General features: G+C 35.7%; 1 protein-coding gene across 1 annotated transcript in view; it reads left to right on the forward strand.

Annotated features, from left to right (window-relative positions):
- ipo11 (importin 11) overlaps positions 1-19425 on the forward strand; it is a 157162-nt gene that overhangs the window by 25522 nt on the left and 112215 nt on the right. The window contains exons 8-15 of the mRNA XM_036143880.1: positions 3194-3242; positions 7629-7699; positions 7816-8008; positions 9400-9552; positions 10267-10310; positions 12788-12878; positions 13328-13375; positions 15852-15957. Coding sequence (XP_035999773.1) covers positions 3194-3242; positions 7629-7699; positions 7816-8008; positions 9400-9552; positions 10267-10310; positions 12788-12878; positions 13328-13375; positions 15852-15957 — 755 coding nt within the window. The remainder of the gene's footprint in view (positions 1-3193; positions 3243-7628; positions 7700-7815; positions 8009-9399; positions 9553-10266; positions 10311-12787; positions 12879-13327; positions 13376-15851; positions 15958-19425) is intronic.

Here is a 19425-nt window from a genome sequence, read left to right on the forward strand (position 1 = left end):
AATTTGCATTTCCGTTTTTGTTTCTTTGATTGAATAATTGTTACTAAAATGGTTAATATTAAACCTATTAGGGAAGTAATATTGTGACATGAATTTTGTTTTTACATGTAGTTTTTAAAAGGCCAGTTTTTAAATTTTTTTGATTTTTGTAAGCAAAATTCAAGGATTGCTTTCATAAATACATATTCTGCCAAAGTCTAATAATAATTGCATCAAAAACGAAAGGGTTCGCATAGCTTAAAATTAGTTGTTTATAAAAACAATAAATACAATGGAAGAAACCATTTTGCGTCGCAATTTTTAATTACAGTAGTCGAAAAAACAACCAAAGACAACGGTAGATCCTTCTTCAGGAGTAAATGCTGCTTGTCAAGACTTTGATGCAATCAACTGGTTCCCTTATATAGGATTTTTTTATGACCAATCTGTATAATATGATTGAACTTCACTTTGTAAAGTGCCTTGATATGACATGTTTCATGAATTGGCGCTATATAAATAAAAATTTAATTGAAAAATTGAATCATTCTGCTAGCTGTTTCCTGTTTAAATGGATCCATACTCTTTGGTCAGTGAGGGGTAAGAGAAAGAAGTAATAACCGGGAGAAAACCAGCGTCTCTGTGTTTATATGAAGTTGTTGAGTAATCGGAGCAGACAATATTAAGACCACATCGTAATAAGCCGAACAAGAGTTAGATTAAGAGCACAGCTATTAGCAATTGACTTTTGTGGGGCTTTGACTGTAGAGAAGACTGTGTGGATGTTTATTGAGAGCCAGAACACTATAATAACTAATCCTTGATTATGTGTAATTATTCTTACTGATTGTGAATAAGTCTACAATAAGTTTAGTTTCCAAACTGCTCATGTTGGTCCTTCCTGTTGTCTTTAGTTTTAGTTTTCTGTCTTGATTGGACATTTTTCACTGGAGCTTGTTGAAGCGTATCTGAAGTCTGAAATCTGATCATATTTCTAGCAGAACAAACAATTTAGGCTTTTGTTGGTCCGTCCTGTGATTTTTCTTTGGCGTACAATCACTGCTAACTAGTTATCCTCCCTCACACAGACACAGCCCCTCATGTATTGTATAGTATTGATCTGTTGAGTCTGCAGTGCGTTCAAATTGAAGTCTGCTAAACTACAAGCAGCGCAACCATCAGTCTTTGTTTGGCCCGGCTTCCTTGAACTGTACTTGCTGTTTCACGGCCCTCGGGCAGTAGTTTGTAGCATTTACCTTTGTGTCTCCTGTATCAAGCTGTTCGTAACACACTCTTCACACATGACTTAATCATTTCAGACAAGTGAAGGCTGTTTTCCAATCACTGTAGGAGAGGCATTGATGGCGTAGTTCACTACAAAAAATATTGACTCTGCCAATGATGACTTTGACATTTTTCACACAGGCCATAACGGCGGAATATTTAGACAAGTTTTCCTTTCTTTTTTTAAGTCTATTAAATGCAACATCAATGCTTGCTTTTTAAACCAGCACTGCACTAATGAAGCAAAAATGAATCAGAAACAAAAAGCCTTTTGTTTCGTTGTTTCATCCCTAAACTAGGCCTGTTCAGGTGATCATATCTTTACTTCAATTTCATTTTCTTACACAAAATACATAAAATAGCCCCAACTGGAACTGACCAAAAACAATAATTAATAAAACCTGTTATTTTGTTCAAGTGCAATGCTGGTGAAGATTCTCAGTCATCCAGGTCATGGTCATTCCAAAAAAAGGTAAAAAAACAAAGCAACTGGACTTGTTTTCCGTAGTTGAAGACGTTTCGCTTACTCTCCAGAAAGCTTTCTCAATTTACAAAGTCTGGAGTAATGTGGAGTAACAAGCTTTATACAATTGGCAAACAAAGGCCTTGTAATGGCTTAGATAACATGTAAATTCAACAGAAACAGGACCACCCCTTAGTAATGGGCGGTCGTTAAAGCCATTAAACCAGCAGATTGGACCGAAACTGGTCCACTCCACTGTAACGAGGAGTCGTCAGGGTCGTTATTGGCTTGGCTTAAAGCAGTGCTTCTCAATTATTTTCTGTTACGCCCCCCCCCCCCCCCCCCCCCCTAGCAAGAAGAAAACTGTTCGCGCCCCCCACTCCCCACCGTGACTATCCATCCCTGCATAACATTTTATCCTTATTAACATTAAAGAAAAAAAGAAAGACATATGGTCAAACTTACGCTGACAGCCATAAGTCCATCCACCTGGTTCCATCAAGAGCCATTCTCATCTCATAGGTCCATAGTGCTTTTGAGAATTTTGTCTATAGTTATTTCTTGGCTGAGTCTTGATGGCTCACCCCACATTGCCTATTTGGCTGCACTTTGGTTTGGGTATTAATTTCATTATTAAGTGCTTGGATTTGGAAACGATCATGATGATAGAATCTAAACGCCAAAGTGTTGTGTAAGGCTACACATGCATTTCTTTTCTGTTGAATCCTTGAGCTCCACGTTTAACTGAGCTCCCCAAATTAGTCTTTTAATAGACTAGGTAGGTACTAATCCTGTTCTAAACTCTACTTGTAACTTCTGGAATGCTGCAGGTGGGAAAAAAAATGACATTTTTTAATTGGATTTATCTTTGTTTAATTTTGTTTTATGTAAAGTTTACAATGATCTTTCATTTTAATGATGTTGCTTTTAATTTTTTTTTTAAATGTCCTACTTTTCATGGCATCTACTTGGCTTCCTCATCTTATCAGATATCCCAACAGGATCATAACTAATGGCCGTTGTAATCTGTGTTCTCGATCATCTCGCACCAAGTCATTTGTGCTTTAGTTGTGACCCTTCCTCCCCTACGCTAACGCTGTTAGGAACTTTAGTTGCTAGGTGAAATGGGATTTCGGGAGGTGTGATTAATGACGCTGCTATTGACCTCGTGGCTGAACATTAATGCCGAATTAAACAGATAGCCCCTCCATCTATCATCTAATTTCTCATGCTAAGCTGCTACAACACCAAGCTACGGGAAATTGATCCTCTTTCATACTGTGGAGCTCAGAGCTTTTATTTATATTCATAGGCTTAGAGGCAAGTGTGCCCACACGCGCATATACATGCAGTTTATGTGTTCGTATATCTGCTTCCCAGCGATACATATTGAGCGATCTTGATTCAGCAGCTGAAATGTTAACAGATGAACCTTATCTCAGTCTGTCCTCCCTTCTTCCTTTTCAGGGTTTCCTGAATGCAGTGTTTGAAAGGCTAAAACAGTTCTTGGAATGCTGTGAGTACTTTCCTCTTTTCCTGACTTGAATCTTTGATCCTTGACTTTCCTTTCAGTAAACAAACGCTTTATTTGTTTTTCACCTAGTGAATTCAAAACGTGTGCTTTAGATGGTTTGACACCCAGAGTCGGCTTCTTATGATAAATATGCAGCCTCCATATTCTTGGTCTCAACTTAAAAGTTGAAATAAAATCGGTTAGATTTAGTTTGTTTCTCACCTAAAGGAAAGAAATTCTATAAGTATAATTTAACGCTCATCATTTATAAAGTGTTGGCTGGACTTAAAAATTTACTTTTAAGAGCCAGACCTTTACCAGAAAGCCTCCTCATCATATCTACAATGTTATCATTCCCATCACTAGGCGTGGATTTTGTTGAAATATCTTCTGCATATAAATGTTTTCTTGCTTAAAGACTCCTCTTCACATACAGTTAAGACCAACATTATTTGGTCGATTTCGATTTGAAATTACCATTTAACTAAGAACTGTATTTCTGATGGGAAATGAGGCAGGTATCTCTCATGGATACATTTTAAAAACTATATATTTGTTTAGTGACATTTTATTTGAAGAGAGACATTGCTGTATAGTCAGTGTAAATATCTTTATTGGCATTGTAGCAATCAAAGCCTTCTCATATTTTCAGTGCAGCTCTTTGCATGTTTCCACTGACATTTTGATGATCTACTCTTAAGTTCCTGGTCTCTGAAGCTTGAACACCTCCTTACCATAGGACTGGGCTATAGACCAAAAATAATATGTTGATATTTTTAGGCTAAATGCCTGATATGTTTTTGTTTTCATAATTATAAAATGGGATCTCTGAAATGAAGGCATTACCTCAAATGTTTCACAGACATATTTTTGACAAACAGCTGTGGATAGATATGAGAAACTGAAAAATAATCTACTGGAATACATAATAGTATAATTATAACGCAACATAGACCATCTCAATATAAACAATATAGTCTCATCTTGTATGTCTTTTTTTTTTTTTATTTCGATATATTACCCAGGTCTACCTTATCATCACCCTGACTGGACCGGTCTTAAATACTCTAAAACATGTTGGTAACATAAAACAAATGAAGCCTAAATCTGTCAGAGCTTTGATTCATTTTGGGCTCAACTGTATAAAGAGATTAAATTACACCAATGTTGGTTCTCTTCATTAAATGTCCTCTGAAGACGGTGGGTGCACAGGCTTTTATTTTGCAGTATCAACCTAAAGGGGTTGAATGAACATGCAAGCCACACTTTTCAGATTTCCATATGGAGGAAATAAAAACTATGTTTCTCAAATTAAGATCAATGTGAAACTTTTTATTGACCGGTTCTATCCACCTTTAAATTATCAGTGAGGTTTTTCTTACTCAAGCTTGACCCCCAGTTTGTTTAAAATGTAAAAAAAATGGACAGAGTTGGTATTTTGGTCCAGCAGATAGGAGGAATGAAAGGGAAGTTCATATCAAGAACAGGTAAAAATAAATAAATAAATAATCTGTGCTTAGTCTTATAAGGTCAGGTGTTTTGGTTTTTGGACAGCCTTTGTGATCAGCTCAGATGTCTGGGTCTCTCTTTTGTTGATGTTTGTCTTCCAGCTGAGGTCACCTGTCCATTTTCATCTGCCACTTTATTGTTGAAAACTATTTTATAAAACGATGCGTCTGTCAAAAATAAAGAATGCCCTTTAGTTCTTTTGTCATCCATTTCTGTCTTGATTGGTGGATTTGGATGGCTCAGAGTGTGACCGCTGTGACTTTGATGACTTTGCATCAATGTCTGGTAACATTACTGGGTGTCACACCTGCAAACAAGAGTTAAAACTGCATGGGCACAAAGTCAATAAAATGCAATAGTGTATTGATTTACATAATGCAGGATTTGGGGGAAAAATGAGAATGTAGCCAACAAAGCAGTTGTAGAGCCAATAATGCGGTGACACCAGTGAAGTGGCTGATGGAATGTTAATCAAGTAGAACAATGAAGCAGTCAGTTCACAATGATTTGAAGAATCCCAAAGACTGGTGGTTTTTTTTTTAAGTCACTCATAATATATGTGGCATCTTTATTTGCTCCAGAATGTTGAGACGTTTAAGATGTCAGTATGTATTGTATAGGCAGTTAATATTCAAATTTATTAAATGCTTCACTGCATAAAGCAACATGCACAAGAGGCTAAAACAAAGCAGCAAGATGAAGTGGTTATTTTTTCACGTTAACTCAAAGGTGAATTAATATCTTAATTCTTCCTGACCATCCCCTCTCTCCTGCTGCAGCCTCTGTAATAAAGGCGGCCTTTAATACTAATCCACACTTCATTACAGCCTCGTTTTCATTAAACTGTTGTCTGTGGTTTCAGCTCCAGTTCCAATATGCTTCCTCTAAGATGTTCTTAAATACCTGACATGCTGCTGAAAGATGCTTTAACTTAAGAGTAGATTTTCTCTTTATATGCAATAACACTGTGGTTATTTGTCACGAGTGCAGCTGCTATTAAAGCTTTCAGTTGAAACGTGTGTTAGGCTTCAAACATACAAATTGTGAGCATTGCACAAATGCAAAACGGATTTTCTTTCCACTTTATGCTCTGGAACAGGGCAGATGGCTGTACGACTAGGTTAGAAATCTTTTTCTTTCTACGATTACTTATGAAGAAAGTCTTTGTTGCTAAATTAGAAAAACAAAAATTCAGGTTGAAAATGAAAAAGAAGCAGAGCTCAGTCCTTACTGTAGAAAAGATATTGTCTATAGCGTCTTAGCTGAATCTTAATTCTTAGAATATCAATACAGAGTTTATTGATTTTCAGTAATTCAGCTCAAAAGTGAAACACATGCATATTGTAAATTAATTACACACAATACACATTTGTTTATTGTTAATGTTTATGATTTTATCTTAAAGCTAATAAAAGCTCAATCCAGTTTATTGAACAAAAATTTATATTAAAGACAAATGCATTTTTTTTGTATATATGCTTAACCCTACTGAAAGTGTCAATGTATTTAATGGCTCATTGTGCGTGAAGTGCTGCATTAATGCAGTGTAGCATGGAGGCAGTCAGCCTATGTCTTTGCTGAGGTGTTAAGGAATCTTAACTTTTCAGTTATTTTCTAAATGCATCTTGCAGCTTTATTCTAGATGTAACCAGTATGTACCACAACTATGTAACACAATCTGCTGCCACCCCCCATTTAAGGTATCGCCATGCTATTCAAGATCTGTAGACAAAAAGAAAAACATTTATACTTGTATGTATTATCTCCAATGCAGGTTTTTTTTCTACCCTGATCCCCAAGGCACTCTGCGCTGTAGGTTGTAAATGTTTCCTTCGTTTAACGCACGTTATTCAGATGATTGCACTACAACAAAAGCCTGTTAATCAGTCATCCATTAATATCAAGTGGCTGAAGCAGGGGAGCCTCTAAAACATGCAGGACAGTGTGCCTTGAAGACCAGGGTTGAAAAACACCGGTCTAATGAGATGCAACAAAGTGAGTAGTGACATGTTTGTGTCAATCAGCAACATCATTGTTACGTCCAAGATTTTGCCGATTGTCCTAACTTGTTCTTTTTTTTGTGCCTTTTGCTTGCTGTTTGAAGGGAAGCAACAGGAACCCTGTTGATCCTGCTGGTTAATAAAATTAGGTTTGGATGTGCTCGAGCTTGTAACTGTCAGGAGATTAAAACAATAAAAAAATTGTTGAATATGTTTTAGCTAATCTTAGATTATACATTTTTGTATAAACTTCCAAATTTGAATTTGTTGAGTCATCCCTATTACTCCCATCAAAGTGAGAAAAATACTGAATACCATTTTTAATCCTGCAGCAATACAGAAAAGAACATGGGGTTATTTTCCTGTTAAGACCAAAGTATATGATTAATTTTATTATAACCAACTTAACCTTAACTTACTTTATTCAGTGCTTGTTTAGAGAAATGAGTAATTTAAGAATTACTTCATTGTTTAACAAAACAGTAGGCAAGCTAACACAGTATACAGTATGTCTTTTATGAAAGTATGTACTGTTAATTCACTTAGGCAGTTTTCTTTTTATTATAATGGCTTAACTTTAGTGGGCCACTGTTTTCTGTTGATACTTTAAAATGTTGATACTGAGAGACAAAGAGTCATTCTGTGCTATATATAATAAACTGTGGTTCAAAATAAACATGGTTCTGGCGCATACAGAACATGCTTTTACAATCAGGTTTTCTCTTCAACTAACTTTGTTACTGAAGTTGTTAGTTGCTGCAAATCTTGTATCACAAATTATATGTCTGGCATTCTAGAGTTGAGCTTATAAACTTTTGAAGTAATGGGTATGTTTCTTTGAATTGAACAACTCTACATTTCTTTTTTTTGTTTATTTCAGGTCGGCAAGTTGGTATAGAGAGCCCGTGTAGAGAGAAGCTGGAAAAGACAATAATACTGTACACTAAAGTTGTAAGTATACCACACCAGGACTCGTTGCCTACTTGTGGTTTCTAACTATATTTATGTATTTCTCCCTTTTTTCATGTCATGCCTGTGCTTTTCTTTCCCTGTTGTTTTTTTTACAGTTGTTAGATTTCCTGGAGTACCATCCGTGCGCCTTCATACCCCTAATCCAGCGCTCCCTGGAGTTTGCCGTTACCTATGTTTTCACACCTGCCGGGGAGGGAGTGACCTTTGAGCGCTTCATTGTTCAGTGCATGAACCTCATCAAGATGATCGTAAAGAATGATGTGTACAAACCTTCGAAGAATATTGAAGGTGAGTTTTAAATGGTATAAAGCAGAGAAAAGCCTGTATTTGGGAGACTCTCAGCTACTCGCAGATAACCACAAGTTAAAGAGACTTTATACTCCTTTTTCTGGCATCTAAACCTTCTGAGATCAGTGCTATAGACTGTGTGTCTTTCATTTTAAAGAATCTGTATTGGTAAAGCGTATTCTAGTCCAGATTTGACAAATCTGGAAACAAACCCCAATTATCTTTTTTAAACAAAAATATCAGTAAACTCTTAGAAATTTAAGTCCGCAAAAGTATGCCTTTTCATTTTATTTTTAGCATTTCTTTTTCTGGTCAAACTCTCCCACTTTGATTTGCAGATAAAACATGATTTTCTATATGATGTACATTTGTTCAATTATGTCAATTACTTTGGTTTTGGAATGTCAGTTTGTAGCCAATTTCTGGTAATAGCCTAATTGTTTGCCCCCAGTCAATTTTCTAAAGAGATAAATGTAACCTTTTTTACATTATTTTTTTGGGTTCAGTCCCAGAATACCATACACAAGGATCTGGAGGACCTTGCAACTTGAGATCCATTCATGGAGCCCATTAATGTCTTCTCAAAAAGATTGAAGTTTGGGAAGTGACCAGAACATATGAGTGTGCATTCATGTGTTCACAAATTTTGCCAGAGCGGTTTTTATATTGCTGTCTGTTTGGTTTTGAATCAAGGTGTGACAAATAAATGTCTGTTTTGTATCTAAATTCTATCCAGTGTCTCAAGCTAGTTGTATTGTGTTGTTTCACACATTAGATGCCAAATACTGACTGTTCTGTCTGCAGTATCATTTAAATGTTATATAAAGGGAGTTAGTACCATTACTTTTTTGTAGTTAAGTATACAATTTATTAACTCTTTTGGTAAGGCACTGCTTATAGGCTTGGTATAAGTACTTATTTTAACCAACACATTGCATTCTGCGGACAAACATGTTTTTAAAAGTATGGAACTTGAAAATGAATTGATATAGAAAATGAAAAAAAATCATGAACCCTGAAATAGGGTCTTAATAAACATGGCTATGAAGATAAAATACTTTTAATTACCGTAAGTGGTCAATATGTTTTATATTTAAAGAAATATACATTTTACATTCTCCATCAACATATTGTTTTAGAAATTTTAATTAGTTTTTTCCCCTCAGCTTGCTTAAAATTGATAATTTAAAATATGATTCTATAAAGATACATCATACTTTCTGTTTTTATTGCAGTTGTGAAATAATTTAAAGGTTAGTTAGGTGCTTGAAAATGCAACAATAAACGGAAAACGGTACTGGTTTATTTTAACACAAAATATTTTTAATGAGACAATACCGCCAGTAAATTATTGTGGTTCTTGACTGTGTTCTCATTTCCCTGTTCTTTAGAGAGTAAACCAGAAAGTCTGGAGGCTCACAAGATCAAGACGGACTTCTTCACTCACCCCACGCTGACAGAGATCGGGCGCCGCCTCGTCTCACACTACTTCCTCCTCACAGAAGAAGAACTGACAATGTGGGAGGAGGACCCTGAGAGCTTTGGTGATTTTCTCACTCTTCTAAACACAGTTTGAATCTGAACATCTAAGGTTGCTGACTGCTGTGCTTTTTAAGCACGTCTGGAGCTGTAAGGGATTGGCTAGTTTAGCATTTATTAGAGTCAGCTATATGACTGTTCAGACTTAAACATTTCAGATGAGTCACTTTATTTGCAGTTTCTGTGAAATTATATTAAATATGTTAATCTACTGTTGTTCGAAGCAACAGAGCTGGTAAATCATTAAAGGTGTGAGTCAGGAGTGCTGGGAACTCCCAAACCTATTACTGGAACTGAAGGACTGAAAATCCAAACCAATATTAGGCTGAACCTGTGGTTAGAAGGCTTTTTTTTTTTCCTTTTTAAAATGTCATTCCTTGGCATTTAAAATGCTCGTTTTGATTGCCTTTAGAGACGTTTGCAGTGAAATAACGAGGTTAACTATCTTGGACTTGGCTCTGTCTGAGACAGAGTAACAGTTTAATTTTCTTAAAGCATGAAGCCTCCTGATATTTTGGACACATGGAAGCATGAGACGATAAATACTTTTTGTCATTGTGCAGTTAGTTTTCAGTGAAATGGAACTGCACACATATAGAAAAAAAAAGCACACACATTGGCCTTTTTAGTTGTCCGTCAGCATGAACAGTATTCTGCTTTGTAACAGACATAAACTGGGAAGGTTCTAATAAATACACTTTTTAAAATCCTTTTTATAGCTGTCGAAGAAACTGGTGGTGACTCCTGGAAGTACAGTCTGCGGGTAAGTGATTAGTACATTATAAAGATACACAGACCACGTATTTTATGAGTATACTAAGCAAAATATCCCTTGAAATGCAAATAGACTCATACTGACAGAATCACCCTACTGTATATCTTAAGTAACCCTAAACTTGTGTATATATATATATGTTTAGTTGTAATCCATAGAGACACCATCCTTAGCTTGTATCATAGTTTCATCTGATTGGGTTAAGGTTATTATGTAGGGTTATGTATGGTAGTAAGTATATGCATGTGTCCTTTGACACATACTACCACATTTGGGGCGACGGTGGTGCAAGAGTTAAGGAGTTGTCCTGTAACTGCCGGGTTACTGGTTCGATCCCCCACTTGCGGCGTCTTAATCGTTGTTTCCTTGGGCAAGACACTTCACCCGCATTACGCGCTGGCGGTGGTCAGAGGGCCCAGTGAGCCGATGTATGGCAGCCTCGCTTCTGTCAGTCTGCCCCAGGGCAGCTATGGCTACAAACATAGCTCACCACCGTCAGGGGGTGAATGGGTGAATGATTGTTTGAATGAGTGCTTTGGGGTCGTTGGACTTGATGAAGTGATATACAAGTACGAACCATTTACCATTTTGTCATTGTGTTGAAACGGTTGAAGCCAGAGCGGTACAAGACGGATTCTCGCGTGTTTGTGAACACGCAAATACCGCGAGAATGTTATAACTGTTAAGGTCATTTGTGGAAATTGTCGAGTGCTGTTATGTGTGTATGTATGTATGTATATATATATATATATATATATATATATATATATATATATATATATATATATATATATATATATATATATATATATATATATATATATATATATATGATATTGTCACTAATGTTGCAAGATTTATGCACTTCTGAATTTAATTATCATAAAAAATATTTGCGCCTCTCGCCCATTAAACGCTGGAGATAGGCACCAGCACCCCTCGTGACCCCATGAGGGATGAGCGTGCATAGATAAGGGATGGATGGATGGATGGATGCTGTATTTAAAAAAAAAAAATAAATAAAAAATCATTTGTACCATTTTATTCTGTGGTTGAAATGACAATATTTTGTGTGTTCTATACCTTATAGCATAAAAACTATTTGCAGTGTCTGAAACAGTAAGATAAGAAATTCCTTTATTGTCCCAAAATGGGGAAATTTGGGTGTGACAATGGCAAAACCAAAGAATTATACACAGTTAATAGTAAAGGGGAAAAAAAGATAATCTAATCTAAAGTTTGTTGTAAAGCAACAGATGATGGGCTTAATCAGAAGCACCAAGAATAAATTAACTAAAAAAACAGTAAATATTGTGCAATTGTTAATATACCATACTCAGGTAAAAAAGATGAAATAGTCAAGGAAACTGTGGAAAAAAACTACAGGACAGGTTATTTCTGCAACCAAGTGTTGCAGAAGGTTATATTTAGCTGCTGGTGATGACATAACCCCTTAGCCATAGTATATTTGTTTTTTTATCTGCTTTTTTTCATTTGTTTTTTCTTTAAATGTATCTCTAGGGTTTCCCCCAGAAAATTCTCTAATCCTATGTGGAACTCTAGCTGTAAGTGGCTCGAAGGAGGGCCACAGCCCGGACGTAGTGTGCGTTAAGCTAGTAACGGCTAGCGTGTTATCTTATTTAGACCAGGAGGTTTTCTCCTGGACGGGAACTTTACTGACCGCTTTATGTCGCTCTCAAACATCGACAGTGAGTAAAGACTTATAATAAGGTGGAGGAAATCCTGATCTATCTCTTTTGTCCTTTTTAATCTAAATCTAAGGAATTTCAGATTTTAATTAGTTGACATTCTAATTATTATTACCTGATTCATGGAGTTTGATTAATAGTTACTTCCTGTTTTTGACATTTGTATTGGCATATTGTCTTGTCAAGGAAGACCCATTGACCAGAATTTAGTGCTCTTGAACTTCTTATAAGGTCACCATATTAACAGGTGATTATAGATGACCTTTACCTATCAGGCTATATAGAGCAGAGATCTTGTCTTTGTCCTTCTGTTATAAAGCTGGATTAGGTTGTCTGGCAGGAGGCTGTGGCTTGCTGAGATATGGTGCTAATATTTGTGGGGTGTGTATCATGTATTCCTAAATCACCACAACACATGTCCAACATCTCAAACCTTTTTTATTTATACATTTTAGTTTGTGAGAGACATTTTAAGCTGATAAACCAAGAAGAGAGGTTTGTCCTTGTCTGCTGAACAAGTCAAGTAGAAAGATCCCTGCCGGTGTACTATTGAGTTTTGTTACTATGAAACTCAATTTTATTGAGATTTGAAGCATTTTGAAGCATCTGTGTAATGCCTCTTGTTTTAAATTGGCCTATTTCAATCATGTCAACACCTACAAAACCACTGTTAGCTGTATAGCATATGATGAGTTGGGATAATGACCACTAATTAACGTGTCCTGTTTTTTTTTCTTTCTTTTTTTTCCTACTCAGCCATGTACAGAGGTATTGTTCCTGGACATCTTCCACAACTACAGCCAAACCCTGACACCAGTACTCCTGGAAATGGTGCAGAATCTGCAGGGTTAGTGCAATGTTTACTCAACTCTCCATAGACTCAGTTTCACTTATTTTAATGCCCAAAATCTTAAGTCTGTTTTTCCGGTAATTTGTGTAGGAATTTAAACCCCTAGTTTTGAAACAATTTAGAGATCTGCTCCCTCACTCTTTCTAAAGAGAAAAAAAAAAAATAAATAATCCACAAAGTTGCAAAGGAAATGGGATCTTCTTGAGTTGGAAAGAAAATCAGTAAACCTTTATATGGAAATGCAGAAAAGAATAAAAAATACTATAGAGTAGAAAGAGAACATACTGTTAAAATGACCTGGATATTGTAGAGTCAACGCTTTATTACATTTTAACTGTAATATGATGTTTGGCACATAGTTAATAACTTCTGACAGAATATATGTTCCGACTAAACAATGTTTGAGATGAAGTATTCTCCTAAACTCAACAATCTTTTTCCTGCAGGCCCAACCAATGTGGAGGACTCTGTTCAGTTGCTAATGAAGGATGCAGGTTAGTCAAAGGTCCCTGTTTCTTTTTTTGCCCCTTTAAGAATTAGTAATCGTGTGTTTGTGCATGTATAGAGTATTGAAACTAAACATTTTAAAGTAGATTTCCTTATCTTAAATATCATAAAGGTTTATGTAGTTTGTCTGCAACTTGTGAACTAAGGACTTTTATAAACCTATACATATTTATACTGACACTGAGCCCAAATGCTTAACAGATAACATCACTGCAGGGTTTCAGACTCACTGCCTTTCAACCTTATTGAATTTTTTCCTTACTTTTTGCTCTGTCTTCTTTTAATAGAGGTATGCAAAATGCATAGAGGTATGCATTTTGGGATGCATACCTCTATGGCAGCCAAGGACTGCCACTTATTAAGATTTATGTCATACACACAAATAATTGCATCCCTTAGAGTGTCTCTATTACCTAGATCCCTTTTAGAGATCTCAGCAGTGCCCTGACAATGTAGGTAAAAATTGTAAATACCCAGTGGAATGATGAAACTGTGCTACCATAGAGGTGTTGTGAGAGCTGTGTAGGCACTGAATGAGGATAAGGGTTGACTTATTTGTTTATAACCAAGATGTTTATGCGGAAAACCAACGGGGAGATCCAAAGAGCCTTTTGCAAGCTTCAAACGTCAGTGTACATTACTGGGATAAAATGTGACAGACTACGCAAAGTAGTGCACAATTTTGCATCAGGTCATCAGGTTTATAGACAGACAACTTCATTAGCTGGTGTGGTCCAAACATTCACAGCTTTTATCCCTAACAAAATGTGGAAAACTTCCAAGGTTTATGAATATGTTTGAAAGAGGCAGTTTATTCTGCTTTTATTCATTTATTTTATCTGATGAGTGTGACAAGTAGGTAAGGCTCTCAAATCATTCAGTCATTTGTGTTGCATCGATCCTAAACAAGGTTGCATTGGTAAATGAAAGTTTGAATAATGTTTTTTTTTTTTTTTAAACTCCTGTTTTTTTTAACCTGTCTAGTAATTATTTAGTATTTTTCTTCCAGCCTGAGGCATCCTCATTTGGGTTGTAAACCTGTATTACTTTCTTCAGTCAGTGTAGTCTGTGAGGTCCGCCCACACTGCAGCCAATGTTATTCCATTTGCTACAACTTGGTCTCAGATGTATTGTGATTTTTAATTTATGATTTTGCAGAGATCCATGGGGAGTGTGCTTAGCGTTTATTAGCGCCCTAATTTGTCATTTTTAAAGGCCACATGGGCAGTTGTTAACTTCCGCTCCCCAAAATATTGTTCATTAGAAGTGAGCAAGTGTAGTGGAGTAGACCATTAGCTGCCTGGGATGCTTTTTTTTGAACCACTATAAATGCAAATGTTTTAAACGTCTCATCCAAGGGAGTAAAAATAATGTTGGAGTAATATGAAACAGGAATTAATTTTAATGTATCCCCAGGATGAAATAAACTAGGCCAAGACATGGTGCGAAGTTAAAACAACACACAATGTTGTGTTTAGATGAACAAAAAGGACAAATGGTGCAGATCAGTACATCACGAAATTTAAAGGAATTCAGCTGAAATTCAGTTTTTTTAGATTCCAAATCTGTAAGGGAAAACTTCATGTTAAATGTGCAATGATAGCTGGAAATGCTGTAAGTAAATGTTTTTTTTTTTTGTCACAATATAACTCGTTTGATTATTATTTTATGATTTTACATAGAGATCAAGATATTCTTTACACACCTCAGTCTATTGGTCAAATTACCTTCGTCCAATGCCATGCTTAGATGCTATCAGTTACCAAATGTAAAATAATAGAGGAACCTCCTGGTTTACTAACAATGTAGTCTTTTTACATTACCCAAAAGTCAATTTTTAATGTTGTGACATGTCTCTTTTAAGTTCTATAATACATCACATACAATCTTTTTTCCTTATAATTTCATGATTTCCACAACAAATCTGATTTTAAATGTCCTGGCTCTGTTCTGTCTGCAAACAATCAAATTATATTTTGTCTTTCTTTTGTTGGAAAGTGGGGCTCAGTATAAATAATTTCTAGAAATGTCTGCTGTACTTTGATATTATGGGTTGTGAAATAGACGCACTCCACTCCGCATTAGGGCAACGTCCCATTTTGGGATAATAAAGAAATTCATATTACGATCAGATTAATTGATTGTGTGCCCATCTAAACTGTACAATGCATATTTATATATTTGTTTTTTATTCCGAACACATTTCAATCTAATCGTGAAATTTTGTGCATGTAAACATAGCTTATGTTGCATACCCATATTCTTTTACTTCTTCATGGTCTAAGGATGACAGAGATGAGTAATTGATAAAAAATCAACGCCGTTGTCCCTATCTAATCGACACTGTCAGTATTTTTTATGTTGCTACCATGTTGCACTAAATGGCTAGAAGTGAATTTTCATATAACTACTCTAACTAACTGCTTCCACACATTCATGTACCTTTCTTTTGTGTTATCACAGTTTACAATGCGGTGGGGTTGGCAGCATATGAACTCTTTGACAATGTGGACTTTGACCAGTGGTTCAAGAATCAGCTTCTTGGAGAGCTGCAAGTCAGCCATCACAGGTATTTTGGCTCCCAGTATCTGGGATTCTTTTTAAAACTTGAACCATTTCTGTGTTTTAAAAAAAAAAAAAAAAATCTTTCTGGTTTATTGAAACGTTACTCAAAGTAAGTGATGCCCCTTATTAGCCATGATTTGCTGAAGATGATGAGTTTTAAAGTAGAGACACAGACATCACTAAATCAAGTTATTCTTCACTTAGGGAATTTGGTGAATCATTTCCTCCCTGAAATGTTTTCTAAACTGCATGTTTTGTAATTGCCTCTCCTAATTAGAGGGTTTTTGCATGTGTAACATTTTTTTATTAAAATTTTAAATTAAAAGGGAAAATGAAGCTGATAAGTAGTTATTTTTTAGGTTTTTAGATTAGTGTTTCTAGCTCTCATTTCTATTATTTTCTTTTTATAATTTACTCTAAGCATACATTTCAACATTTGTGGTATCTGCTATGTTGTAGATTTAACTTTCCTTGCAGGATAACTCATGTTAATTGACTATTAACCTCTTACAGCTACTGATTGCAGCCAGTAGCTTGCTGATGGCATGCCAAAAGCGTATAAGTAACCAGCTAAAATTCAGCTTCTGTCCAAGTAATTTTAATAAGTTTCTCTTTTTTTAAACTGGCTCAGTGCAAGTAGTGATTAAATTTAAACAGAGCAAGCTCTACTAATTTTAAAAATTAAAAAGGTACACAAAGTTGGTTCTTAGTTCACCCACCCTGGACAGGTTACCAGTCTATCCTAGGGAAACACAGAGATGCACAGGACAGACAACCTCGCACACACATACACACCAACACTTAAGGGCAATTGAGAGAGACCAATTACCCAACATTCGTGTTTTTGGACTGCGGGAGGAGGTGGGAGTGCCCTAAGGGAACCTATGAATCCATGAGGAGAACATAAGACTCCATGCAGAAATGCTGGGGCTTAAACCCAGGGCCTTTCAGCTGCAAGGCAACAGTGCTAACCACACCACCAAAGAGCAACCCCCTCTGTAAAAAAAAAAAAAACAACAAAAAAAAAAAACTCTTTTATTTAAGTGTGTTCATGCTTATGCAACTAGGTTATTGCACTTCTTTTATTTTTCATATATTTTCAGTTTATATATGCTACCAGTCCAAAGTTTGGACTCACGTTTGTCATTCAATAGCTTTTACTTATTTTTATGACCTTCTACATCGCAGATACATAGTGAAGACATAGTGAAGACTTTTGAGTCAAAGTTTAAAACTTTGACTGAAAAGTATATAGAATTATGTATCAAACACAAAACGGTGAAATAACTCAAAACGTTTGGTATATTTTAGCGTTTTCTAAATTTCTAAAAGAAGGAAATAGTTTTCCAACTGTCTTGAAGGAGTTTTCAAGGTAGTAATTAGGGATGCAAGTCATCGATTGACAAGTTAATCTAAAGTTGATGGATTGTATCACTCGACTACCAATTAGTTGCTAATTGGCCATTTTCTTAAAAACCCAGTTTTCTCTTCTATCATGAGGGTATAACATTAACATTTTAACATATTTTACCTGTTTATTGTGCCACCTGTATTAAATACTGACTGAATAAACCAAAAAGTTTGGTTTTCTCGTACATTGTTAAACTTGAACATATTTATAAAATATAACAAATCAGGATTCTATTAGGTTACTCAATAGAAAGAAGTAAGTTGAAGAGAATAAAATCTATGAAAAAGTAACAATCTCCACCAAAGCCCTCACCATCAAACGTGGTTTTGACATGTCTTTTTCTATCATGTTACGATTTTTTGCGTAAATGCCTTCAACTTTTCTGTCATCACATCCTTGCCTTCTTAAAGAAGCACATCAGTGAATTTTAGTTAAGATTTTTATGATTGTGCTCCGCCAGGCACCCTGGCTGAATTGGAGCTATTTAGCTGACAATGTAAGGACCTTGTTGAGTGTTTACATTTAAAAACAGAACCGCATAAAGAGCATTTTTCATCCTTGTTGTTAAAAATAATCCAGATATTATCAGTTAATCGGATGGAACAAACTTTAATCTAATAAACCATTAATCGACAATCTCAAGTCCATAATGTGTTTACATCTATAGTAGTAATAAGTAATAAGTAATAAAATAAAGACAAGCCATTGAATAAATAGGTGAGTCCAAACTTTTGACTGGTAGTGTTTGTTTGTGTGTGTATATATAGTTTATTGTACAGATATTATGACATTAAATGTGGGTAAAAAGTCTATAAATGACCAGTTTTTTTTTTTTTAAGTCTCAAAAAAACCTGAAATTTTATGCGGTTTACACTTCATAGAGCAGCTATAGGCTTGCTAACCGTGGGTTTAAGAAACAACAGTGAGCAGCTTGATGAATTTATTTGGGAAGAAAACCAGAGGAGGAGGAGGTTCGGCAGCAAAAGGAGTGATGGTGTGTTTGAAATGAAGAACAAAGAAGTGCCCTTCACTCCCAGCATCCGAAATAAACAAAACAAAAAGCCTAGAGCAATCGGAAGGTCGTCCACTTGGGTTAGTGTTGACGTCAGAGAGCGGGCATGTTGATGTCACCCACGCTGTCCAGGTGTGAACGGACCCTTGACTTTTTATGCATGTCCATATTCCTTTGTTCTACCCAAAGGTTCACCTCCACCGCTGTTTTTTTGTTTTGATTGATTCCATGTGGAAAAACGTCATGCTCATTAGCAAGCATTGTATGATTTAAGAGTAAAGCAACTGGGATTGTTTTGAAGTGCACTTTTGAAAAGTCTACATGTTGACAAAAATGCTTTATGTTGCAGAAAAATGCCAGATATGTTGCTTTGTTTTTCAGCGCTATTTTAATTGATCGTTTGAGACTTTGTTCAGTCCTTGTTTTCATTTTCAGTAGCCCACCTACCAGACCGGAGACACCTTGGAGGGGGTCTCTGTGTCTTTTCTCATCCTTTTTGTTCTTTTGTTTTCTTTTCTGCTCCCTTGTCACTGCTTTGATGCCTGAATATTTTTCATTTTCCCCATTTGTCCTTTGTGTATCTTAGAGATTTAAGCGATATGTCAGTTTTTCAATTACATTTATATATTCCTTGTATTATCTCTTCCTATTGCTCCCTTGTTGGGCATCCACTCTATCCCATTCTCTTGTAATAGCTTCACACAGGCTATTAACTTTATATTTATCAGATATTGGTTTTATAGTACCATCTGTTAAATTCAGATTACACTGATATGTCATAGTGGTATGAGAGATGGTATTCACCCCCATTTTTTATACTATATACGCTTCACCAAAGTGCTACTTTTTCTGAGCATTTCTACCCTGTTATTATTTTATGTTTAGTATAGATTCTCAGCATCAGATTAGTTTTTTTATGTGATGAATTTCTTGGATATCCTCAAATTGCTATACTCTGCTTTTCAAGATTTTCTTTACAACTTTGCCGAAATGCAGTCGCCCCACATAGGTGAAAACTCTGGTCCTCTGGTAATTAGTGATGTACATTA

Source organism: Fundulus heteroclitus, chromosome 12 (genome assembly GCF_011125445.2).
Source record: "Fundulus heteroclitus isolate FHET01 chromosome 12, MU-UCD_Fhet_4.1, whole genome shotgun sequence".
NCBI classification, from domain to species: Eukaryota; Metazoa; Chordata; class Actinopteri; order Cyprinodontiformes; family Fundulidae; genus Fundulus; species Fundulus heteroclitus.